Below are 25941 nucleotides of genomic sequence, written 5' to 3' on the forward strand. Positions count from 1 at the left end.
CAGACCCCGACCTCGGACTGACCCCGACCTCGGACAGACCCCGACCTCGGACAGAGCCCGACCTCGGACAGAGCCCGACCTCGGACAGAGCCCGACCTCAGAGCCCGACCTCGGACAGACCCCGACCTCGGACAGACCCCGACCTCGGACAGACCCCGACCTCAGAGCCCGTCCTCGGACAGACCCCGACCTCGGACAGAGCCCGACCTCGGACAGAGCCCGACCTCGGACAGACCCCGAACTCGGACAGAGCCCGACCACGGACAGACCCCGACCTCGGACTGACCCCGACCTCGGACAGACCCCGACCTCGGACAGAGCCCGACCTCGGACAGAGCCCGACCTCAGAGCCCGACCTCGGACAGACCCCGACCTCGGACAGAGCCCGACCTCAGAGCCCGTCCTCGCACAGACCCCGACCTCGGACAGAGCCCGACCTCGGACAGAGCCCGACCTCGGACAGAGCCCGACCTCGGACAGAGCCCGACCTCGGACTGAGCCCGACCTCGGACAGAGCCCGACCTCGGACAGAGCCCGACCTCGGACAGACCCCCACCTCGGACCGAGCCCGACCTCGGACAGACCCCGACCTCGGACAGACCCCGACCTCGGACAGAGCCCGACCACGGACAGACCCCGACCTCGGACTGACCCCGACCTCGGACAGACCCCGACCTCGGACAGAGCCCGACCTCGGACAGAGCCCGACCTCAGAGCCCGACCTCGGACAGACCCCGACCTCGGACAGAGCCCGACCTCGGACAGAGCCCGACCTCAGAGCCCGACCTCGGACAGACCCCGACCTCGGACAGAGCCCGACCTCGGACAGAGCCCGACCTCGGACAGAGCCCGACCTCGGACTGAGCCCGACCTCGGACAGAGCCCGACCTCGGACAGAGCCCGACCTCGGACTGACCCCGACCTCGGACAGACCCCGACCTCGGACAGACCCCGACCTCGGACAGAGCCCGACCGCGGACAGACCCCGACCTCGGACAGAGCCCGACCTCAGAGCCCGACCTCGGACAGACCCCGACCTCGGACCGAGCCCGACCTCGGACAGAGCCCGACCTCGGACAGAGCCCGACCTCGGACCGAGCCCGACCTCGGACAGAGCCCGACCTCGGACAGAGCCCGACCTCGGACAGAGCCCGACCTCGGACAGAGCCCGACCTCGGACCGACCCCGACCTCGGACAGACCCTGACCTCGGACAGAGCCCGACCTCGGACAGACCCCGACCTCGGACAGAGCCCGACCTCGGACAGAGCCCGATCTCGGACAGACCCCCACCTCGGACCGAGCCTGACCTCGGACAGAGCCCGACCTCGGACAGACCCCGACCTCGGACAGACCCCGACCTCGGACAGAGCCCGACCTCGGACAGAGCCCGACCTCGGACAGAGCCCGACCTCGGACCGAGCCCGACCTCGGACAGAGCCCGACCCCGGACAGAGCCCGACCTCGGACAGACCCCGACCTCGGACCGACCCCGACCTCGGACAGACCCAGACCTCAGAGCCCGACCTCGGACAGACCCCGACCTCGGACCGACCCCGACCTCGGACAGACTCCGACCTCGGACAGAGCCCGACCTCGGACAGAGCCCGACCTCGGACAGAGCCCGACCTCGGACAGACTCCGACCTCGGACAGAGCCCGACCTCGGACAGAGCCCGACCTCGGACAGAGCCCGACCTCGGACCGAGCCCGACCTCGGACCGAGCCCGACCTCGGACAGACCCCGACCTCGGACAGAGCCCGACCTCGGACAGAGCCCGACCTCGGACAGACCCCGACCTCCGGCCGAGCCCGACCTCGGACAGACCCCGACCTCGGACAGAGCCCGACCTCGGACAGACCCCGACCTCCGGCCGAGCCCGACCTCGGACAGACCCCGACCTCGGACAGAGCCCGACCTCGGACTGACCCAGACCTCGGACAGACCCCAACCTCGGACAGAGCCCGACCTCGGACAGACCCCGACCTCGGACAGACCCCGACCTCGGACAGAGCCCGACCTCGGACAGAGCCCGACCTCGGACAGAGCCCGACCTCGGACAGAGCCCGACCTCGGACAGACCCCCACCTCGGACCGAGCCCGACCTCGGACAGACCCCGACCTCGGACAGAGCCCGACCTCGGACAGACCCCCACCTCGGACCGAGCCCGACCTCGGACAGAGCCCGACCTCGGACAGAGCCCGACCTCGGACAGAGCCCGACCTCGGACAGAGCCCGACCGCGGACAGAGCCCGACCTCGGACAGAGCCCGACCTCGGACCGAGCCTGACCTCGGACAGACCCCGACCTCGGACAGAGCCCGACCTCGGACAGAGCCCGACCTCGGACAGAGCCCGACCTCGGACCGAGCCTGACCTCGGACAGACCCCGACCTCGGACAGAGCCCGACCTCGGACAGACCCCGACAGCTGACAGAGCCCGACCTCGGACCGAGCCTGACCTCGGACAGAGCCCGACCTCGGACAGAGCCCGACCTCGGACAGAGCCCGACCTCGGACAGAGCCCGACCGCGGACAGAGCCCGAACGCGGACAGACCCCGACCTCGGACAGAGCCCGACCTCGGACAGAGCCCGACCTCGGACCGAGCCCGACCTCGGACAGAGCCCGACCGCGGACAGACCCCGACCTCGGACAGAGCCCGACCTCGGACAGAGCCCGACCTCGCACAGACCCCGACCTCGGACAGAGCCCGACCTCGGACAGACCCCGACCTTGGACCGAGCCCGACCTCGGACCGAGCCCGACCTCGGACAGACCCCGACCTCGGATCGAGCCCGACCTCGGACAGACCATGACCTCGGACAGAGCCCGACCTCGGACAGAGCCCGACCTCGGACAGAGCCCGACCTCGGACAGAGCCCGACCTCGGACAGACCATGACCTCGGACAGAGCCCGACCTCGGACAGAGCCCGACCTCGGACAGAGCCCGACCTCGGACAGAGCCCGACCTCGGACAGACCCCGACCTCGGACAGACCCCGACCTTGGACCGAGCCCGACCTTGGACCGAGCCCGACCTCGGACCGAGCCCGACCTCGGACAGACCCCGACCTCGGATCGAGCCCGACCTCGGACAGACCATGACCTCGGACAGAGCCCGACCTCGGACAGAGCCCGACCTCGGACAGAGCCCGACCTCGGACAGAGCCCGACCTCGGACAGACCCCGACCTCGGACAGAGCCCGACCTCGCACCGATCCCGACCTCGGACAGAGCCCGACCTCGGACAGACCCCGACCTTGGACCGAGCCCGACCTCGGACAGAGCCCGACCTCGCACAGACCCCGACCTCGGACAGAGCCCGACCTCGGACAGAGCCCGACCTCGGACCGAGCCCGACCTCGGACAGAGACCGACCTCGGACTGACCCCGACCTCGGACCGAGCCCGACCTCGGACAGACCATGACCTCGGACAGAGCCCGACCTCGGACAGAGCCCGACCTCGGACTGACCCCGACCTCGGACTGACCCCGACCTCGGACAGAGCCCGACCTCGGACAGAGCCCGACCTCGGACAGAGCCCGACCTCGGACAGACCCCGACCTCGGACAGAGCCCGACCTCGGACAGAGCCCGACCTCGGACAGAGCCCGACCTCGGACTGACCCCGACCTCGGACAGACCCCGACCTCGGACAGACCCCGACCTCGGACAGAGCCCGACCTCGGACAGAGCCTGACCTCGGACAGACCATGACCTCGGACAGAGCCCGACCTCGGACAGAGCCCGACCTCGGACAGAGCCCGACCTCGGACAGAGCCCGACCTCGGACAGACCATGACCTCGGACAGAGCCCGACCTCGGACAGAGCCCGACCTCGGACAGAGCCCGACCTCGGACAGAGCCCGACCTCGGACAGACCCCGACCTCGGACAGACCCCGACCTCGGACCGAGCCCGACCTTGGACCGAGCCCGACCTCGGACCGAGCCCGACCTCGGACAGACCCCGACCTCGGATCCAGCCCGACCTCGGACAGACCATGACCTCGGACAGAGCCCGACCTCGGACAGAGCCCGACCTCGGACAGAGCCCGACCTCGGACAGAGCCCGACCTCGGACAGACCCCGACCTCGGACAGAGCCCGACCTCGCACCGATCCCGACCTCGGACAGAGCCCGACCTCGGACAGACCCCGACCTTGGACCGAGCCCGACCTCGGACAGAGCCCGACCTCGGACAGAGCCCGACCTCGGACAGAGCCCGACCTCGGACAGAGCCCGACCTCGGACCGAGCCCGACCTCGGACAGAGACCGACCTCGGACTGACCCCGACCTCGGACCGAGCCCGACCTCGGACAGACCATGACCTCGGACAGAGCCCGACCTCGGACAGAGCCCGACCTCGGACTGACCCCGACCTCGGACTGACCCCGACCTCGGACAGAGCCCGACCTCGGACAGAGCCCGACCTCGGACAGAGCCCGACCTCGGACAGACCCCGACCTCGGACAGAGCCCGACCTCGGACAGAGCCCGACCTCGGACAGAGCCCGACCTCGGACTGACCCCGACCTCGGACAGACCCCGACCTCGGACAGAGCCCGACCTCGGACAGAGCCTGACCTCGGACAGACCCCGACCTCGGACAGAGCCCGACCTCGGACAGAGCCCGACCTCGGACAGAGCCCGACCTGAGACCGTCAAAGGGACCTTGGTCACCTGAGCTCCACCACTGGGGATCCCTTTAAATGTCACTTGACACTCGGTCTTACGAATATCCGTGTGCGCTGATGAAGGAATATCATCAACCCCTGTTACTGACCGAGAGAGAGAGAGTCATCCAGTTTAAATGGGCGTGAATGATGCAGAAACCCCTCCATTGTCACTGAATCGGACAGTTCGGATAGAATATGGGAGCGATTCACCTGTATGGGGACAAAGTCCCAGAGCACGAAGTGGGACCTCCTAGCACATGCCAGTCACATTGCACCGCGCCAGGCAGTGTGTCGGGCGCAGTGCGACCAGTGGGTCCTGCCCGAGAGCTCGTCTCCATGATGTGTCCTGGGTGGAAAGCGGAGCAAAGCTCGAGTTTATTTATCGCTCAGTCCCGTCTGCATTATCGAGAGCCTGTCACATCTTCAGGAGCATCCCAAATATTGGCAGCCAATGAATCACCTTTGACCCTCAGTCACTGTGGCTCCGTAGGCGAGGCTGACAGCGGATTGGTGGATGAGGACTAAAACTTGCGGTTGGATCAAGTTCACAAAGAAACGCCAGTCACACATTACAGGAGTCACCCACATTCGGACAACTCTGTTACCCCCCCCTTCAGGAAGTAAAGACTTCTTTTATTCGCTCATGGGAGGTATGCGCAGACTGTGCCAGCATTTATTGCCCATCCCGAAGGGGGCAGTTAAGAGTTGTTGTGAGTCTGGAGTCACATGTAGGCCAGACCGGGTAAGGACAGCAGATTTCCTTCCCTAAAGGACGTTAGATGGGTTTTTACGGCAATGGTTTCATGGTCATCATTAGACTTTTAATTCCAGATTTTTATTGCATTCTCATTTCACCAACCGCAGTGGTGGGATTTGAACCCAGGTCCCCAGAGTCCCCTGGCTCTCTGGATTACTTGTCCAGCGACAATACCACTATGCCACCACCTCCCCTCTTTGAAAAACAATTGAGGAAATTGGAACAAGGGGAGATGAGCCTAATCTGCCATGTGAGAGTACCTTTAAGAAATGGGTGTTTGTCAAATAGCTGTAGTGGGTGTACCTTTAAGAAATGAGTGTTTGTCAAATGGCTGCAGTGATGTCAGAGAGTGGGTGGAGCTGGGCTGTCTGTCTGCTTTTACTTTCGCTTTGGGCTGTCTGCTGCAGGGTGTGTTTTAGTTTTGTTTTGAGAGCTGGATAGCTGCAGGCAAAGCAAGCAGCTGTATAAGGATCTCTCTCTGCAATCTAAAGACTGTCTCCAGATCATTTGAGGATTTCAAAGTGCTGACTGCTCTCAGTAGAGAATTTTAATCTGATCTCTGTGTTAAAGGGGGTATTTTGTCTTATGGATGGTGCAGGGAAAGGTTAAGGGTTACTTATAGAATATTGTATCTGTGGGGATTATTGGTGTTGATAGTTGTTGATGTTTACTGTGGGTTTATAAAGTGTTAACTGGATTTCATAGAATAAACATTGTTTTGTTTAAACATACTTTAGATCTCTGTTACATCACACCTGTAGAGTGGGCCGTGTGCTCCCCATACCACAATCTATGAAAAGTTGTGGGTCAGGTGAACTCCATGATACACTTTGGGGTTCTCTAAACCCTGGCCCGTGATAAATCTGACCCAAGGGAAAAGTTGCTGAAGGTTTGTAATGATTTTTAAAAATGTTTCTTTTTACTCCTGTCACAGATATCAACATGGCTGGAGAACCCAAACCCAATCGGCCCAAGGGATTGAAACAGCCCAGTTCAGCTCTATTCAGGTACACTCTTGAATTACAAATCATTTTTTAAAAAATCTCTTCAAAGCTTCATGTTCTGATTTGTAATTTTTCAAACTGGAGAGGATGGTGACTCCTGGGATTGCACAGTATCACCTCACGTTTACAGCATAGCAACAGGCCATTCTGCCCATCTGGTCTCTGGCAGCCTCCTACCATCCAACCCGACTAATATATACATCTGTTGCTTTCCCCAACATCTTCATATTTATATAACTTCCATTAAATGTTTCCATACCCTTCACGTTAACTACTGTGTGAGGGAGTGAGTTCCACACTCCCTCCACCAGGGGCTGGTTTAGCACACTGGGCTAAATCGCTGGCTTTGAAAGCAGACCAAGGCAGGCCAGCAGCACAGTTCAATTCCCGTACCAGCCTCCCCGAACAGGCGCCGGAATGTGGCGACTAGGGGCTTTTCACAGTAACTTCATTGAAGCCTACTCGTGACAATAAGCGATTTTCATTTCATTTCATTTCACATTCTCACCACCCTCTGGGTGAAGCATCTCTCCTGAATTCGCAGTTGGATTTATTTGTGACCATCTGATATTTCTAGCCTCTGCTTCTGGTCTCCCTCACAAATAGAAACAAGTGGTCTGGGTGAATTCTCCCATGTTCCCGCTGGTGGGTTCAGTGGTGGGCGGGTGGGGGGGCATGGGAAGGATGGAGAATTCAGCGGGAGTCTGAAATTTCGTTTTTACACGAGTGTTAATTTCCTGTTGGACCCCCCCCCCGCCCCCGGAGACTCCCTCCCCGCACCTTCCTCCCGCCCCATCACAGCACCTGGCTCAAATCTCCACCAGCCAGCCACACGTTGATTGTCTCTGCTGTGAAGAATGGCCTCTCTTCATTTCCAAGCATTTAACAAGTTAAAGCCTCTTGCATTTTATTCTTTGAAGTTGTGTAATTCCCCTGTGTACCCAGGAGCCCTGTGGCACTGATAATAATACAGATGAGCGTGTAGAGCTCAGTCACAAATGAGTTCCGTGTTTGCCATCACCGTTTGTTCACACCTGCTGTTGAATGGGTGCGGGAAATTGACCCATTTCCTGTGACACTCCTGTTGTGACCAGGCTCTGGCCTGGGGGACACATAAGTGTGGACAAGGTTACAGGATATCAACTCTCCATTGATTGCTCCCCTTGCTTCCTCACTCTGCCACTGGAAGCTTAGCGACTTAACTAAGTCGGGAAGTCAAGTTGACGGAACTTGCGCCCCCCGCCCCCTCCACCCCACCGGCTCCCCACTCTACATCCAGCTGGCAACATGATTCATGAAGGGATGAGCTGGGAAAGGATGGCGAATTGGAACATGGAGAGATGGAACGAGATAACATATTGAAGTGTGGGAGGTCGCAGGAGCAAAGCTTTGGGGTAGAGGAAGTTGGGGAATGTGGAACATTGGGATACAGTCAGCTTGGTTTCTACAATGTTGATAAACTGTCAACCACATGTTTAGGTCAAGTCCATATGTTAAAAACCATGATGTGAAACATTCCTGTTTAAGTTTTGTTAAAAACCCAAACTGTCCAAAACGTTTACATCCTCGTTTCCAATAAACAACATTGATTAATTTCTCTTTTGTGTCCCAAGCTCCAGCTACGAGTTTGATTACGATTACTTCAGAGATGATTTCTATGAGAGGTAACAACTGAGATTTGTTTCAATATGTCAGTCTTTGGTTCTGAGGTGCGATAATGAAATACACCTGCCCTTCCTTGTGTTTCAAGAGAGCCACAAACTTTGATTAAAGGGTTTTGAGTGTAATTTAAATATATTGAGCAGACAAATCCATCCTCCGTCTTGTTAAATCTCCACGGGGTAACATCATCAGGAAGCGACAATATATTTTGCCTCTGGCTCCTTCCTGACAACTATCTAAATTCCCTCATCCACATTCATAATAGAAGTTGCTAATTCTACCCTCAAACAGAATTCTACCCTCCCCTCAGTAAAATCACAATTTAAATCCAGTCCAAACTGATGACAGGGAAGTTTCTTGTGTAATCGTGTAAGGAATTAATTTGTAAATTCTCACTCATCCCACAGACCCAGGGCATGGGGATAGTCCTAACTCATCAGTCGTTGACACAATTTGGCAATCTCGTTCCAAGACGGCTGGTATGGGGGGGTGGGGTGGTGGGGGGGCGGGGGGGGGGGGGTTAGCGGCACAGTGGTGCAGTGGCTAGCACTGCTGCCTCACGGCACCGAGGGCCCAGGTTCGATCCCGGCCCCGGATCACTGTCCGTGTGGAGTTTGCACATTCTCCCCGTGTCAGCGTGGGTCTCACCTCCACAACCCAAGGATGTGCAGGCGAGGTGGATTGGCCACACTAAATTGCCCCTTTATTGGAAAAAAAAGAATTGGGTACTGTGGGGAAGGGAAGCTGTTACACTGGTGAAGTTGAGGTTCTTCTGCACTCCCTGCTACTACATCCTTTACAACCCACTGTATCATAGGCTGCACACATTGATAACCTTCTGAGGCAAAAGTCTCGATAAATGTTCCGGTACCCAAAGATAAGCCAATAAACTTTCTCAAACATTCACCTTATTATCACAGAATTGTTACGGTGAAGAAGGAGGCCATTCGGCCCATTGTGTCTGCACTAGCTCTCCAAACGAGCATCGTGGCTCAGTGACATTCCCCTGCCTTTTCCCCGCACCCCCTGCACATTCTTTCTATTCAAATAATCACTCGATTCTCTCTGGTACGCCTCGATTGAACCTGCCTCCACCACCCTTCCGGGCAGACATTCCAAACCCCAAATACTGGGTGTGTGATGAAAGTTTTCTCACATCACAATTGCTTCTGTTGCAAATCACTTTCAATCTGCGCCCTCTCGTTCTCGGTCCTTTCACGAGCAGAAACAGTTTCTCGCTACCTACTCTGTCCAGCCCCCTCATGATTTTGAACATCTCCATCAAATCTCCTCTTAGCCTTCTTCTCTCCAAGGAGAACAGTCCCCACCTCTCCAATCCATCCTCCTGACTGACGTTCCTCATTCCTGGAGCTATTCTTGTTAACCCCTTCTGCACTCGCTCCAATACGTTCACATCCTTCCTATAGTGTGGCTCCCAGAACTGTACACAATACTCCAGCTGAGGCCTAACTAGCGCCTTGTATAAGTTCACCATAATGTCCTTGCTCCTATATTCCATGCCCCTATTAATAAAGCCCAGGATACTGTATGCTTTATTCTGCTCTCCCCATATCAGCATGTGATATGTAATGTTCTTTAGGAAAGAAAACCTGATGTCTTTACTTCATATGTGACTCCATACCAGCACAGGTGACCAGTAACGGTCTTCTGAAGCAATTCAGTGTGTCACTCAGTTATATCGACCCACAACTAAATGGTTCACGACTCTGGCTCTCACCACCTTCTCAAGAGCACCTTGGAATGGACAACAAATGTCGGCCTTGCCAGCAACATTCCCTTCCCAAAAAATCAATATCTCTCCTGTTCAGCCTTGGCCTGTCACCCTTCATAACAAATGGTCCTGTCCGCCAACAAACCGAACGGCACTCAGCACGCACCCTGTTTGACCGTCCCACCCCTGCCTAGAAGCTCTAATCCCTTTTCCAGCTCACTTTGCAAGGCCCCGGCCTTGGTGCTCTCACTGGGAGTTGATTCAATCGAACTTGGTATCCGTTCAGCAGGTTAAAGAAGTCCTCTAATCCCCGACATCGCCCCTCCATCACCTCCTGTTTGTGAGGCGTTTTAGGAGGTTCATTTCAGCCTCACTTAGGTCCCAACATTCCGAGACTGGGAGCTGCCCCTCCTGCTCATTCTCCTCTTCTTTCCCGTCTGTGCTCCTGTCGAATGTTCTGCAGGTTGTTTGAGATCCAGCATGCCAATAAGTATCTAGTTGAAAGTCAGGCAGACTGACCTCTTTAGACTAAACATCAAGATAATTATTATCAGGACTTTGCTAACTGAACATGAAATCTTCAGACACAACATGAAAGACCCATAAGGATCATGATGACTGTAATTATCTGTTTCCATTTAACAATGTGATGTATGTAATGTACTCCAGATCTTTGTAAATCCCTCTATTGAGGATGTCTCTTAGCGATTGCCCCTTAATGTTGCTCCATTTTCTTTTTGCTTTCATTTATTTTGCCCTTTTTCCTTCCTTGTTAATCCCGTGATTTTGTGTTCCAGAGTTTGGGAAAATTCCCACTTTGATCCCTCGCCTGTTCTGTGTTAGCCGAGAGCGAGGTGGATGGATTGTCCCAGGGGTCTAGGGAGGCACTGTTTGAATTGAACGGTAGATAAGGCTCGGGAGAATGATTGAGAGTCTGACGGGGGGGAGATAGAGAGAATCCATGTCTTCTGTTGGGGCGAGTCCTGAACAAGGAGGCAGAATCTTAAAGTTAAAAGCCACATATTCCAAAATGAAACCACGAGGGGCAGTCAAATCCACCCGAGGAACTAGGCTGCAATTATTCACGAGCAGCTGACACCGTCAATGCTAATGTTACAGATACGGAGCAAAATGTGGGGAAACGGATTTGAGATACGGGCCAAACAATTAATTGAGTTAATAATTGAGTCCACCTGGAATGAGAAGATCAGGGGTCACATGGGAACCCACCACCTGGAGGTTCCCCTCCAACTCACCACCCTGACTTGGAACTATTACTGTTCCTTCACTGTCACTGGGGCAAAATCCTGGAACTCCTTCCCCTACAGTATAGTGGATGTAGCTACACCTCCGGGATTGTAGCAGTTTCAGAAGGCAGCTCACCACCACCACCTAAAGGACAACCAGGGATGGGCAATAAATACTGCCCTGACCAGCGAAGCCCAGGTGGATAGATGAATAAAATAAAAGTGGCAGAACAGACTTGAGGGGCTGCGGGTTCCTCCTAATTTCCTAATGGGCAATAAGTGTAAAAGACAATTTTAACTGGAGCATGCTATTTGGGTAGGTTCTGGGCAGGGTTACGGAGTTCACCTATTGGCACCAGTGAGATGTTTGACCCATTTGCTTGGTGAGATAGCAACACAGTGTGAACAGGGGATGCCACGTGGAGTTCCTCCTCATTTCCCGTCTTTTACCAGCGATCATGAACCTTTATCCCCTGGTTTGAGCTTTTTCACTCTTATGCTTCTACTTGTAAAGTCCCGAATTTTTAAAGAAGCCTTGTCAACTTGTCCTGACATCTTCAACGTTTTGTGCACAAACACTGCCTGCACCCACCCCAATTAAAATAGCACCATTTAATTCCTATTATTGTCTCTTCTTATTCTTCCCACTAAAATGGATCACTTCATATTTTCACCCGCCATCTCAGCCCTTTCCACCAGCCTGTGTATTTCCTCCTGAACTCCGTTACAATCCTTCCTGCCGACTACATTCGCAGATTTATTTTGTCATTTTCTAAATGCCATGAAATTAGTATTTTGACATTGTGCCAGGCATGCTGATCTGATTTGATCCTCCCCCTTGCAGGATGCACGAGTATTCAAGTCGGCCATCACTGATCCCCAGAGCTATTCCTGTGAAACGTTCTCGGGTTATTGTACCGGTGCTACGCAGGGGCAAGTCTGGGATCCCCCTGAAATTAATGGCACGCTCCACAACTGTGACAAAAAATGCTGCAAAATTAAAACGTGAGTTCTGTGGAACGAGAGTACAGAAACCAGCCACTCGGTCCAACAATCTGGTGCCAGCAGCGAGTCTGTCAACCATTGCAGGGCACATAGCAAATTTATTTTAGAGAGGATCGGGGTTTTGCTGTACTTGAGAGGGGTGGGGCCTAATCTCTGTGACATGTCGCGCTCCTCAGAGATCGGGGTGCCATTTTTAAAGGGTGCCCCGATGTCAGGCTGCCATTGCAACCCCCACCCCCCCCTCCCCTGCCCCCGATAGCTGGAAAGCTCCCCCCCCCCCACCCTAATTGCTGGGAAAGGCATTTCCTCCCTCAGTTCCATCCTCCAACCCCTTTCCTCAGTGCCCACCCTCAGTCCCCCCTCCCCCCCCCCAGTCCTCCCTTTCAGCCCCCCCCTCTCAGTCTCCCCTTCTGGCCCCACCCCTTGGCAGTGCCAATCTGGCACCTTGCACTCCGATGGGTGGCAAGGGAGTGAGTACCCTCCCTCCACCTGCAAGTTAGAAAATCAGCTGCTCCACTGAGTTCATGTAACCCCTTTAGAACAATATAAATAAACAATGTTAATCCTCGCTTTGAAACTGCCTGGTCCCGTCAATCAAACAGATTGTAAAAAAAAGGCAATGGTCCATGAAATTGAATGTAAACAATGTAGTTCAAAGCTTTTAGGCTTCTGGGCACACAAACAGTCTGGAAGGGCAAGGAAATTGACTGTGAAAAACCACTTCAAATATCTCCACCACATTAAAGGCAATGATTTTACCTTTACCTCACAGATCTTTGAAATTGGCATACTGACAGACTGGTTAAAGGCTAAGCAATCAAGTGGCCGACTCATAAATTAGATTCAAATGAGCTATATAGATGTTCCCGCCGGGTCTGGGCGGGAACCTTATTTGGAAGCTTGGCAGGGCGAGCGGGTTGGGAGACTCGCAATGGGTTTCACGACCAGTGTGAAGCCCATTTTTGGCCCTACACCCGATTGACTGGGCCACCGGGATTCCCTCCGCTGTTGGGTGGCCCGGCAGAATCCTGTCGATTATATATTTTTTTGCCACTGATTTATTCTTCCTGGATCAGTAGTTTCCCATCACCTGATTCTCGTTCAGTTCACTTTGCGCAATGGTGTTCAAATCCACTTTGCCCTAATGTCTCCTTATTCTGGATCAATGTCAAGTTGTGTTCGATAATGCCCCTTTTGAAGAACCTTGGGATGGTGTGCGAGTGCTATCGACCCTTCAGGATTGAGCTGGACCTTCCAAGAATTGGGATTAATTTCCAGGATTCTGCTGTGGGTGAACTAGGGAGCGAAGCCGTCGGCCGAAAGCTTCTGTCCTCGTTCGTGGCTGGGATTTTCCGATGCTACTTTTTCCTTTCCGCTTTCCAAATCATAAAACTATTGGAAAGAGGCTGCTTGCCTGAGCGCCTAAACCTCTCCAACGGGGTAATGAAACATTCATTTGGCACCCTGATCAGCTGGGAGAATAGGAATTTTGTCAAAGCTGAGGATCGATCTGAAGAGTTTTGATCTCTGCTCAGGAGCAGATATATAGAGGCACCTCACCGTTTACTGGTGGGGGCGGGGGGGGGGGGGGGAGGGGGGGGCCTGAGGGGGGTCTTTGTACAGAGACCAGGGAGCCCACAAAGAGGAAAGAGCAGGGCCCAAATATGCCCATTGGAGGAGAGGAAGCGATTCCAATCTTCATTAGTTCCCACTGGAGCAAAAGAAGCAACAAAGTCTCAAAGGTGGACTTGGAAAAGCAAATGTTTCTGTTGTGAGAGTGAAGAGCTCCTTCGGGTAGTCACCTCCTGAGTGGCTCATAGTCACCTCTGACCCCTCTCTGTCTTTACAGTAAAATCCAATGAGTTGCTCAGGATCAAGGTAGAGCTGACGCAGATCAAATCCAACATCGACTCACTCCTTGGCAGGCTGGAGGAGATCGCGAGGGAGAAGGTGGGACACACGGGTGAGTAAAGCAAATAGAATCCTGGCCAATGGCGGCTGACCTCCCACCTCCGCGACTCTCCGGGACCTGGCTTTGAACTGGCCCCCGGGCTGATGGGATGGGGGGTCCTCTAAATACCAAAAAGCCCAAATTAAGGTGCTTTTGGGACAATTGCATTTCGAAATCGGCCCTTGGGTCTTGATTCCATAACACAGGCTAACGCTGCAGTGCAGCAAGGTGGGGGTAGGGGGTGGGGGGGGGGGGGGGGGGGGTGGAATCCTGCACTGTCAAATGAGGGTTGGATAAATTATTTACCCTTTAAACAGAGCTGGAGATAGTAACATGGCTGATAATTCACTGCAGCAAATCAAGTCTTAAATAACTGAAAGACCCTCCACGTTGAGCGCCACACGTTAACCTCACACCTGGCACTTCAGGGTCTGAATGTAATGAGGATTTGTGAAGATGGCTTCACTCTGGCTCCCAAAGGCAGCAAGTAATCCAGTAAAAGGTGCTTCTCAATACTATTCTGTACATAGCCAGCTTTCTGCTGGGCGCAACACTGTCCGATGTTCTATGATTCACCCAGTTGTTTAAAATAATTGCCAAGTAGAGATGAGACTGGTGCGTTTTTATATTGTACTGTTACTTCCCATCATTGCCAATTCCCTAAGCTGTAGATTTGTTGTAAACAATCTGATACAAAAGCAAACTCCAGCTCCCACGTAAAAGTTTTAAAAGCATGGCTATTTTAGTTTTAATAATTCTTCAAGCGGAGTAGTTTACCACTCGGTACACTTCTTTCTGTGCCTAATTTTAGATGTGATGTGGCGATGCCGGCGTTGGACTGGGGTGAGCACAGTAAGAAGTCTTACAACACCAGGTTAAAGTCCAACAGGTTTGTTTCGATGTCACTAGCTTTCGGAGCGCTGCTCCTTCCTCAGGTGAATGAAGAGGTATGTTCCAGAAACATATATATAGACAGATTCAAAGATGCCAGACAATGCTTGGAATACGTTTACCCGGAGATCAGAGGCTGAATGCCCTTGACTGCTGAAGTGTTCCCCGGCTGGAAGGGAACATTCCTGCCTGGTGATTGTCGCACGATGTCCATCGCAGGAATGTTCCCTTCCAGTCGGGGAGCACTTCAGCAGTCAAGGGCATTCAGCCTCTGATCTCCGGGTAAGCGTTCTCCAAGGCGGCCTTCAGGACGCGCGACAACGCAGAATCGCCGAGCAGAAGCTTATAGCCAAGTTCCGCACACATGAGTGCGGCCTCAACCGGGACCTGGGATTCATGTCACATTACATTCATCCCCCATCATCTGGCCTGCGAAATCCTACCAACTGTCCTGGCTTGATGTAATTCACACCTCTTTAACCTGGGGTTATTCTCTCTGGATCTGTAAAGATTTAATCACCTGCTAATGCTCGTATTCCAAGCATTGTCTGGCATCTTTGAATCTGTCTATATATATGTTTCTGGAACATACCTCTTCATTCACCTGAGGAAGGAGCAGCGCTCCGAAAGCTAGTGACATCGAAACAAACCTGTGGGACTTTAACCTAATCTTAGATGGTAACGTGACCGCAAAAAGGTGGTCAAAATGCATAGTTAATAAAGTTAGTCTTCTTTAATATATAAAAATAACAATGTTTAACATACATCGAAATAACAGTAACTGAATAAAATTAGAACTAACGACAGTTAAATACGATATACACAGGTAACAGCAACAACTAATGATGTCACAGAACTTACTGATGGATTTAAATAAGAAGATGCAGAATAATAACACTCCTTCCCCCTTACATTTTAATCCCCTTTAAAGACAGAAATACAATGAAACTAATGCTTTAAATATATGTCAGTCTTCAGAAGCTTTGCGACTACACTGTGATCTGACCTGTAACACAGGTGACTCTGTCAACTCGTCCTCCACTTTGCCTTTCATGGTTTGGGGCATTGTCCTCACTGACTGAGGCTTCCTTGCAGTTGAAGTTCCCCGTTTAGCCTTCGACTTTCTCTTACCAGCCTGGCCCTTCTTCACTAAATGCCCCTACTTGTTGCACTGGTGGCAAACAGCGTCCATAAACATACAATAAACACACCTAAAGCACTCCACAATTTTTACCCTTTTACTTGCAGCTTATTTTTTTACTTGATGCCTGCGAGTCGCCATTGGCCTTCTGAATATCTTTTGCATTAATGGCAGCCATTTCCATGCCCTGAGAAATTTCTAGGGCCTTCTTAAAAGTAAGTGTGGCTTCTCCCAACAAATGCCGCTGAATACTGTCCTCGTTAATGCCACAAATTAGTCTGTCTTGACGCATGTCTTCCAAAACTGTCCCAAACTCTCAATGTCCAGAGAGCTGGCGCAATTCAGCAACAAAGTTAGCTACAGACCGTCCCGTCTTCTGAAAATCATGGTAGAATTTGAAATGTTGTACAATTAAAAAGGGTTTAGGATTCTGGTGATTCTGAATGAAATGTCCCCCGGTTTCTGTGGTATTGCTAAATTTCTCACTGGGGGGGCAGCTCGGTGTCGCAGTGGGTTAGCACTGCAGCCTCACGGCGCCGAGGTCCCAGGTTCGATCCTGGCTCTGGGTCACTGTCCGTGTGGAGTTTGCACATTCTCCCCGTGTTTGCGTGGGTTTCGCCCCCACAACCCAAAGATGTGCAGGGTATGTGGATTGAACATGCTAAATTGCCCCTTAATTAGAAAAAATGTACACTAAATTTAAAAAATAATAAAAAAAATAAAAAGTTTCTCACTAGATAGTAAGTCTTCTCCCCAAATACACTCAGGAGAATTGAGCGCTTTCTAGCTGTGTCTACGATCTGATTCGCCATGAAAAAGCGTTCCAGTCCTCCCATATTCAGTACCGTTCTCGTCCTTTTCCATAAACTCACTGATAGACCCAAACAAAACCATGGTAACTTGACTTCCATCGGTAAACCTTTTGAGCATGCTGAAACCCGTCACCAAAAAGATGAGGTAACTTCATCGCTGAAAGTTGGTCGGAATGAATTGTTCTTGAAGTTAATTAAAACGGTTATTCCTCTTTAATGAATAAAAATAACAACATTTAAAATATAGTTTGGACTCAAAAATGGGAGCAGCTAGTTAAACATCGAAATAACAGTAACAGAATAGCATCAGAGGGAAAAGGCAGACTTTTTGAGAATACTAAACCATTTTGGTTGACATTGCTGCTATGTCTTTGTTAGAAATGAAGTCATGTAAAAACGGACCGGTTTTTTTTACAATCAGATGTTAAGCTGAGACCCTGGTCTGCATACACCGGATCCCGGAGGACGTACAGAAATAGGCTATTCCCTATTAGCCCATACCGATGTTTATGCTCCACTCCTGCCTCCTCCTATCTTTCCTTATCTACTCTTATCGGACGGTCAGCTGACCGTACAGAACTTGAATCTTGCTGAAATGGGAAACATGTTGCCAAAGCTTTTCTTCTTTTACTCAGCAGGACGAACACAAGAATTCCAAATTTTCAGTCACAACAATTTATACTACAGGAGAAAAGGGTGATAACCGGTTGACACTATTGACTCTGATTGGCTGAGGGATTGTCATGGAGAAGGCAGTTGGGGTGGGGGGGGGAGGGGGCTGCAGGCGCGGTTAAATTAAAAAAGGTGCAAAGCTTGAACATATTCCTTTCGTTTGCAGAGGATGTGTATGAATGTATGTTGCTTCTAGCAAGTGTCAATGAGCCTTGGCATGCATTTTACTTGCCATCTTAAATTGATTGTTAGTGTAGCTATTAGCACACTCAGGATTGTTCAGCAAGTGCTGCCCCATCGCGGAAACACATCTAACAGTTTTAGGTTATGCAATCGCAGGCTGCTTGAGTATGGACTGGACTCTGCCTATTATGAATAGCCAGAGAAGCATTGTTTGTTTCAATCAGTCAATCACTCGGATGTACAGCCTATGTCTCTGGCATCACATTGCCACTGAAACCTATATACCATGTTGCTCAATTGTGTGGTAGGCGGAACATCCTTTTGGACTGATGGCAGTTTCCTATTGGTGAAAAATATCATTTGCATTTCCATTGCCATAGTAACAGCTTCCTTAAAGCATTGGGCAAATTTTCAAGATTCTTTGCCTTTCCAGGAAAATTTGAGGTAGACCGAGCACTTTTGAGGACTGAAAGTGGCGGCCTTTATTGAAGTACCCGGGAGTATGGGGAGACCATTGCTTTCTCCATGGCGATAGCTCAACCAATCAGAGTCGACTTTCAAACCAATCGGTAACCCTTTTTCTCCTGTAGCATAAATTGTATTAGTTTCTGATGAGTGTAAGATGAAAAGCTTCAACAACATGTCTCTCTTTTCAGCAAGATTCAAAATCTCCCGCGGTAACTTTGTATTCCTTTCTCCCTCAATCCTTGTCGAGCTTCCCCTTAATGGCATCAACACTATTCACTTCAGCCACTCCCTGTGGCAGTGAATTCCACATTCCCAGCATTCTCTGGGTGAAGACGTTTCTTCTGAATTCCCGACTGAATTCCTTGCCGATTATCTTATATTGACGGTCTCTGGTTCTCCTCTTCCCCACAAGATAAAACATTCTCTCTCTATCAAAAACTTTCAGAATTTTCTATTAGTTCACGCCTACAATTTTCAAGAGTAAAGTGATCCAGACCATCGATCCTCTCCTGGTAGGTAAACTTGGTCAACGTAGGTAGACGATACAGTGGGAATAATCAAAAGTGAAGTAAGAATTCTCCTTGTGTCTTGACCAACGCTCTTTCAACCCAACATCTCAGCTTTGTGAGATTTTGCTTTTGTGCATTAACTGTTCCATGCACGTGTAAAAACACCAGCTTACATGAGCCCTGGAACATGTTGGGTGGACTTGAGAATGTGAACATCACTATACTTGAGCAAGTTCACTATTTTGTGATCAAAAGTTTCCATCCATGGATCTTTCCACAGAGCCAAGGAAAAAAGCTGATGAGGTCAGGACTGAACGTTCTCACACAGACTCAGCTTCAGAGATTGCCGCTACAGTCCCCGAGGAGCTGCTGGGGGAGGAGGGTGACTGTGACGAGCTGGAACAGGGTGAAGCAATGGAAGATAACGAGTGTGAGGATGAAATGGTGAGACTGGAAACTTGAGCAACAGTTTGAATCGGAAGAATAATACATCAGTCGTTCAGAGCAAACGGATTTGATGTTTCTTGGCTTATTATGAATAGTAACTGTTGTATCAAGAGATTTTCCACCAAAGATATTAACATCCCTTCACTCAGTTTTACTGATGTTATTCATTGTTCATATTAACTTCCCTTATTGCTTATCCGACATTCCTAACATAGCGCGGGACCCAGCAGCGGCTCACTGTGCCACCCTCAGTATTGACCCCTGACAGTGCAGCACTCCCTCAGTACTGTCCCTCTTCTGACAGGGCAGCTCTCCCTCAGTACTGACCCTCTGACAGTGCGGCCCTCCCTCAGTACTGTCCCTCTTCTGACAGGGCAGCTCTCCCTCAGTACTGACCCTCTGACAGGGCAGCTCTCCCTCAGTACTGACCCTCTGACAGTGCAGCACTCCCTCAGTATTGACCCCTGACAGGGCAGCACTCCCTCAGTACTGTCCCTCTTCTGACAGGGCAGCACTCCCTCAGCACTGACCCTCTGACAGTGCGGCACTCCCTCAGCACTGACCCCTGACAGTGCGGCACTCCCTCAGTACTGACCCTCTGACAGTGCGGCACTCCCTCAGTACTGACCCTCTGACAGTGCGGCACTCCCTCAGTACTGACCCCTGACAGGGCAGCAATCCCTCAGTACTGACCCTCTGACAGTGCGGCACTCCCTCAGTACTGACCCTCTGACAGTGCGGCACTCCCTCAGTACTGACCCTCTGACAGTGCGGCACTCCCTCAGTACTGACCCTCTGACAGTGCGACACTCCCTCAGTACTGTCCCTCTTCTGACAGGGCAGCTCTCCCTCAGTACTGACCCTCTGACAGTGCAGCGCTCCCTCAGTATTGACCCTCTGACAGGGCAGCACTCCCTCAGTATTGACCCCTGACAGGGCAGCACTCCCTCAGTACTGTCCCTCTTCTGACAGGGCAGCACTCCCTCAGCACTGACCCTCTGACAGTGCGGCACTCCCTCAGCACTGACCCCTGACAGTGCGGCACTCCCTCAGTACTGACCCTCTGACAGTGCGGCACTCCTTCAGTATTGACCCTCTGACAGTGCGGCACTCCCTCAGTACTGACCCCTGACAGGCAGCACTCCCTCAGTACTGACCCTCTGACAGTGCGGCACACCCTCAGTACTGACCCTCTGACAGCGCAGCACTCCCTCAGTACTGTCCCTCTTCTGACAGGGCAGCACTCCCTCAGCACTGACCCTCTGACAGTGCGGCACTCCCTCAGCACTGACCCCTGACAGTGCGGCACTCCCTCAGTACTGACCCTCTGACAGTGCGGCACTCCCTCAGTACTGACCCTCTGACAGTACGGCACTCCCTCAGTACTGACCCCTGACAGGCAGCACTCCCTCAGTACTGACCCTCTGACAGTGCGGCACTCCCTCAGTACTGACCCCTGACAGGGCAGCGCTCCCTCAGTACTGTCCCTCTTCTGACAGGGCAGCACTCCCTCAGCACTGACCCTGTAACAGTGCGGCACTCCTTCAGCACTGACTCCTGACAGGGCAGCACTCCCTCAGTACTGTCCCTCTTCTGACAGGGCAGCACTCCCTCAGCACTGACCCTCTGACAGTGCAGCACTCCCTCAGCACTGACCCTCTGACAGTGCAGCACTCCCTCAGTACTGACCCTCTGACAGTGCAGCGCTCCCTCAGTACTGACCCTCTGACAGTGCGGCACTCCCTCAGTACTGACCCTCTGACAGTGCAGCACTCCCTCAGCACTGACCCTCTGACAGTGCGGCACTCCCTCAGTACTGACTCTCTGACAGTGCAGCACTCCCTCAGTACTGACCCTCTGACAGTGCGGCACTCCCTCAGTACTGACCCTCTGACAGTGCGGCACTCCCTCAGTACTGACTCTCTGACAGTGCAGCACTCCCTCAGTACTGACCCTCTGACAGTGCAGCACTCCCTCAGTACTGACCCTCTGACAGTGCAGCACTCCCTCAGTACTGACCCTCTGACAGTGCGGCACTCCCCCAGTACTGACCCTCTGCCAGTGCAGCACTCCCTCAGTACTGACCCTCTGACAGTGCGGCACTCCCTCAGTACTGACCCTCAGACAGTGCAGCACTCCCTCAGTATTGACCTCTGACAGTGCAGCACTCCCTCAGTACTGACCCTCTGACAGTGCAGCACTCCCTCAGTACTGACCCTCTTCTGACAGGGCAGCTCTCCCTCAGCACTGACCCTCTGACAGTGCGGCACTCCCTCAGTACTGACCCTCTGACAGTGCAGCATTCCCTCAGTATTGACCTCTGACAGTGCAGCACTCCCTCAGTACTGACCCTCTGACTGTGCGTCACTCCCTCAGCACTGACCCTCTGACTGTGCGGCACTCCCTCAGTACTGACCCTCTGACTGTGCGGCACTCCCTCAGCACTGAACCTCTGACTGTGCGGCACTCCCTCAGTACTGACCCTCTGACTGTGCGGCACTCCCTCAGCACTGACCCTCTGACAGTGCAGCACTCCCTCAGTACTGACCCTCTGACTGTGCGGCACTCCCTCAGCACTGACCCTCTGACTGTGCGGCACTCCCTCAGTACTGACCCTCTGACAGTGCGGCACTCCCTCAGTACTGACCCTCTGACAGTGCAGCACTCCCTCAGTACTGATCCTCTGACAGTGCAGCACTCCCTCATTACTGACCATCTGACAGTGCAGCACTCCCTCAGTATTGACCCTCTGACTGTGCGGCACTCCCTCAGTACTGACCCTCTGACAATGCAGCACTCCCTCAGTACTGACCCTCTGACAGTGCGGCACTCCCTCAGTACTGACCCTCTGACAGTGCAGCACTCCCTCAGTACTGACCCTCTGACAGTGCAGCACACCCTCAGTACTGACCCTCTGACTGTGCAGCACTCCCTCAGTACTGACCCTCTGACAGTGCAGCACTCCCTCAGTACTGACCCTCTGACAGGGCAGCACTCCCTCAGTATTGACCCCTGACAGGGCAGCACTCCCTCAGTACTGTCCCTCTTCTGACAGGGCAGCACTCCCTCAGCACCGACCCTCTGACAGTGCGGCACTCCGTCAGCACTGACCCCTGACAGGTCAGCACTCCCTCAGCACTGTCCCTCTTCTGACAGGGCAGCACTCCCTCAGCACTGACCCTCTGACAGTGCGGCACTCCCTCAGCACTGACCCCTGACAGTGCGGCACTCCCTCAGTACTGGCCCTCTGACAGTGCAGCACTCCCTCAGTACGGACTCTCTGACAGTGCGGCACTCCCTCAGTACTGTCCCTCTGACAGTGCGGCACTCCCTCAGCACTGACCCCTGACAGTGCGGCACTCCCTCAGTACTGACCCTCTGACAGTGCGGCACACCCTCAGTACTGACCCTCTGACAGTGCGGCACTCCCTCAGTACTGACCCTCTGACAGTGCGACACTCCCTCAGTACTGTCCCTCTTCTGACAGGGCAGCTCTCCCTCAGTACTGACCCTCTGACAGTGCAGCACTCCCTCAGTATTGACCCTCTGACAGGGCAGCACTCCCTCAGTACTGTCCCTCTTCTGACAGGACAGCACTCCCTCAGCACTGACCCTCTGACAGTGCGGCACTCCCTCAGCACTGACCCTCTGACAGTGCGGCACTCCTTCAGTACTGACCCTCTGACAGTGCGGCACTCACTCAGTACTGACCCCTGACAGGCAGCACTCCCTCAGTACTGACCCTCTGACAGTGCGGCACACCCTCAGTACTGACCCTCTGACAGTGCGGCACTCCCTCAGTACTGACCCTCTGACAGTACGGCACTCCCTCAGTACTGACCCCTGACAGGCAGCACTCCCTCAGTACTGACCCTCTGACAGTGCGGCACTCCCTCAGTACTGACCCCTGACAGGGCAGCGCTCCCTCAGTACTGTCCCTCTTCTGACAGGGCAGCACTCCCTCAGCACTGACCCTGTAACAGTGCGGCACTCCTTCAGCACTGACTCCTGACAGGGCAGCACTCCCTCAGTGCTGTCCCTCTTCTGACAGGGCAGCACTCCCTCAGCACTGACCCTCTGACAGTGCAGCACTCCCTCAGCACTGACCCTCTGACAGTGCAGCACTCCCTCAGTACTGACCCTCTGACAGTGCAGCGCTCCCTCAGTACTGACCCTCTGACAGTGCGGCACTCCCTCAGTACTGACCCTCTGACAGTGCAGCACTCCCTCAGCACTGACCCTCTGACAGTGCGGCACTCCCTCAGCACTGACCCCTGACAGGGCAGCACTCCCTCAGTACTGACCCTCTGACAGTGCAGCACTCCCTCAGTACTGACCCTCTGACAGTGCAGCACTCCCTCAGTACTGACCCTCTGACAGTGCGGCACTCCCTCAGTACTGACCCTCTGACAGTGCGGCACTCCCTCAGTACTGACCCTCTGCCAGTGCAGCACTCCCTCAGTACTGACCCTCTGACAGTGCAGCGCTCCCTCAGTACTGACCCTCTGACAGTGCGGCACTCCCTCAGTACTGACCCTCTGACAGTGCAGCACTCCCTCAGTACTGACCCTCTGACAGTGCGGCACTCCCTCAGTACTGACCCTCTGACAGTGCAGCACTCCCTCAGTATTGACCTCTGACAGTGCAGCACTCCCTCAGTACTGACCCTCTGACAGTGCAGCACTCCCTCAGTACTGACCCTCTTCTGACAGGGCAGCTCTCCCTCAGCACTGACCCTCTGACAGTGCGGCACTCCCTCAGTACTGACCCTCTGACAGTGCAGCATTCCCTCAGTATTGACCTCTGACAGTGCAGCACTCCCTCAGTACTGACCCTCTGACTGTGCGTCACTCCCTCAGCACTGACCCTCTGACTGTGCGGCACTCCCTCAGTACTGACCCTCTGACTGTGCGGCACTCCCTCAGCACTGAACCTCTGACTGTGCGGCACTCCCTCAGTACTGACCCTCTGACTGTGCGGCACTCCCTCAGCACTGACCCTCTGACAGTGCAGCACTCCCTCAGTACTGACCCTCTGACTGTGCGGCACTCCCTCAGCACTGACCCTCTGACTGTGCGGCACTCCCTCAGTACTGACCCTCTGACAGTGCGGCACTCCCTCAGTACTGACCCTCTGACAGTGCAGCACTCCCTCAGTACTGATCCTCTGACAGTGCAGCACTCCCTCATTACTGACCATCTGACAGTGCAGCACTCCCTCAGTATTGACCCTCTGACTGTGCGGCACTCCCTCAGTACTGACCCTCTGACAATGCAGCACTCCCTCAGTACTGACCTTCTGACAGTGCGGCACTCCCTCAGTACTGACCCTCTGACAGTGCAGCACTCCCTCAGTACTGACCCTCTGACAGTGCAGCACACCCTCAGTACTGACCCTCTGACAGGGCAGCACTCCCTCAGTATTGACCCCTGACAGGGCAGCACTCCCTCAGTACTGTCCCTCTTCTGACAGTGCGGCACTCCCTCAGTACTGACCCTCTGACAGTGCAGCACTCCGTCAGCACTGACCCCTGACAGGGCAGCACTCCCTCGGTATTGACCCCTGACAGGGCAGCACTCCCTCAGTACTGGCCCTCTGACAGTGCAGCACTCCCTCAGTACGGACTCTCTGACAATGCGGCACTCCCTCAGTACTGTCCCTCTGACAGTGCGGCACTCCCTCAGTACTGACCCTCTGACAGTGCAGCACTCCCTCAGTACTGACCCTCTGACAGTGCGGCACTCCCTCAGTACTGACCCTCTGACAGTGCGGGACTCCCTCAGCACTGACCCCTGACAGTGCGGCACTCCCTCAGTACTGACCCTCTGGCAGTGCAGCACTCCCTCAGTACTGACCCTCTGACAGTGCCGCACTCCCTCAGTACTGACCCTCTGACAGTGTGGCACTCCCTCAGTACTGACCCTCTGACAGTGCAGCACTCCCTCAGTACTGACTCTCTGACAGTGCGGCACTCCCTCAGTACTGTCCCTCTGACAGTGCGGCACTCCCTCAGTACTGACCCTCTGACAGTGCCGCACTCCCTCAGTACTGACCCTCTGACAGTGCGGCACTCCCTCAGTACTGACCCTCTGACAGTGCAGCACTCCCTCAGTACTGTCCCTCTTCTGACAGGGCAGCACTCCCTCAGCACTGACCCTCTGACAGTGCAGCACTCCCTCAGCACTGACCCTCTGCCAGTGCAGCACTCCCTCAGTACTGACCCTCTGACAGTGCAGCGCTCCCTCAGTACTGACCCTCTGACAGTGCAGCACTCCCTCAGCACTGACCCTCTGACAGTGCAGCACTCCCTCAGTACTGATCCTCTGACAGTGCAGCACTCCCTCATTACTGACCATCTGACAGTGCAGCACTCCCTCAGTATTGACCCTCTGACTGTGCGGCACTCCCTCAGTACTGACCCTCTGACAATGCAGCACTCCCTCAGTACTGACCCTCTGACAGTGCGGCACTCCCTCATTACTGACCCTCTGACAGTGCAGCACTCCCTCAGTACTGACCCTCTGACAGTGCAGCACACCCTCAGTACTGACCCTCTGACTGTGCAGCACTCCCTCAGTACTGACCCTCTGACAGTGCAGCACTCCCTCAGTACTGACCCTCTGACAGGGCAGCACTCCCTCAGTATTGACCCCTGACAGGGCAGCACTCCCTCAGCACTGTCCCTCTTCTGACAGGGCAGCACTCCCTCAGCACTGACCCTCTGACAGTGCGGCACTCCCTCAGCACTGACCCCTGACAGTGCGGCACTCCCTCAGTACTGG

General features: G+C 53.9%; 1 protein-coding gene across 3 annotated transcripts in view; it reads left to right on the plus strand.

Moving 5' to 3' along the window:
* The window catches only part of raly (RALY heterogeneous nuclear ribonucleoprotein), a 312260-nt gene that overhangs the window by 241353 nt on the left and 44966 nt on the right, over positions 1–25941 (plus strand). For 2 of the 3 annotated variants that reach the window (XM_072515289.1, XM_072515288.1), the window contains exons 3-7: positions 6370–6442; positions 8053–8103; positions 11925–12085; positions 13935–14048; positions 18993–19156. In XM_072515289.1, the coding sequence (XP_072371390.1) occupies positions 6370–6442; positions 8053–8103; positions 11925–12085; positions 13935–14048; positions 18993–19156 (563 nt within the window). The remainder of the gene's footprint in view (positions 1–6369; positions 6443–8052; positions 8104–11924; positions 12086–13934; positions 14049–18992; positions 19157–25941) is intronic. The other variant, XM_072515290.1, reaches the window with a different exon arrangement.

This window comes from Scyliorhinus torazame, chromosome 8, assembly GCF_047496885.1.
Source record: "Scyliorhinus torazame isolate Kashiwa2021f chromosome 8, sScyTor2.1, whole genome shotgun sequence".
Taxonomy (NCBI): Eukaryota; Metazoa; Chordata; class Chondrichthyes; order Carcharhiniformes; family Scyliorhinidae; genus Scyliorhinus; species Scyliorhinus torazame.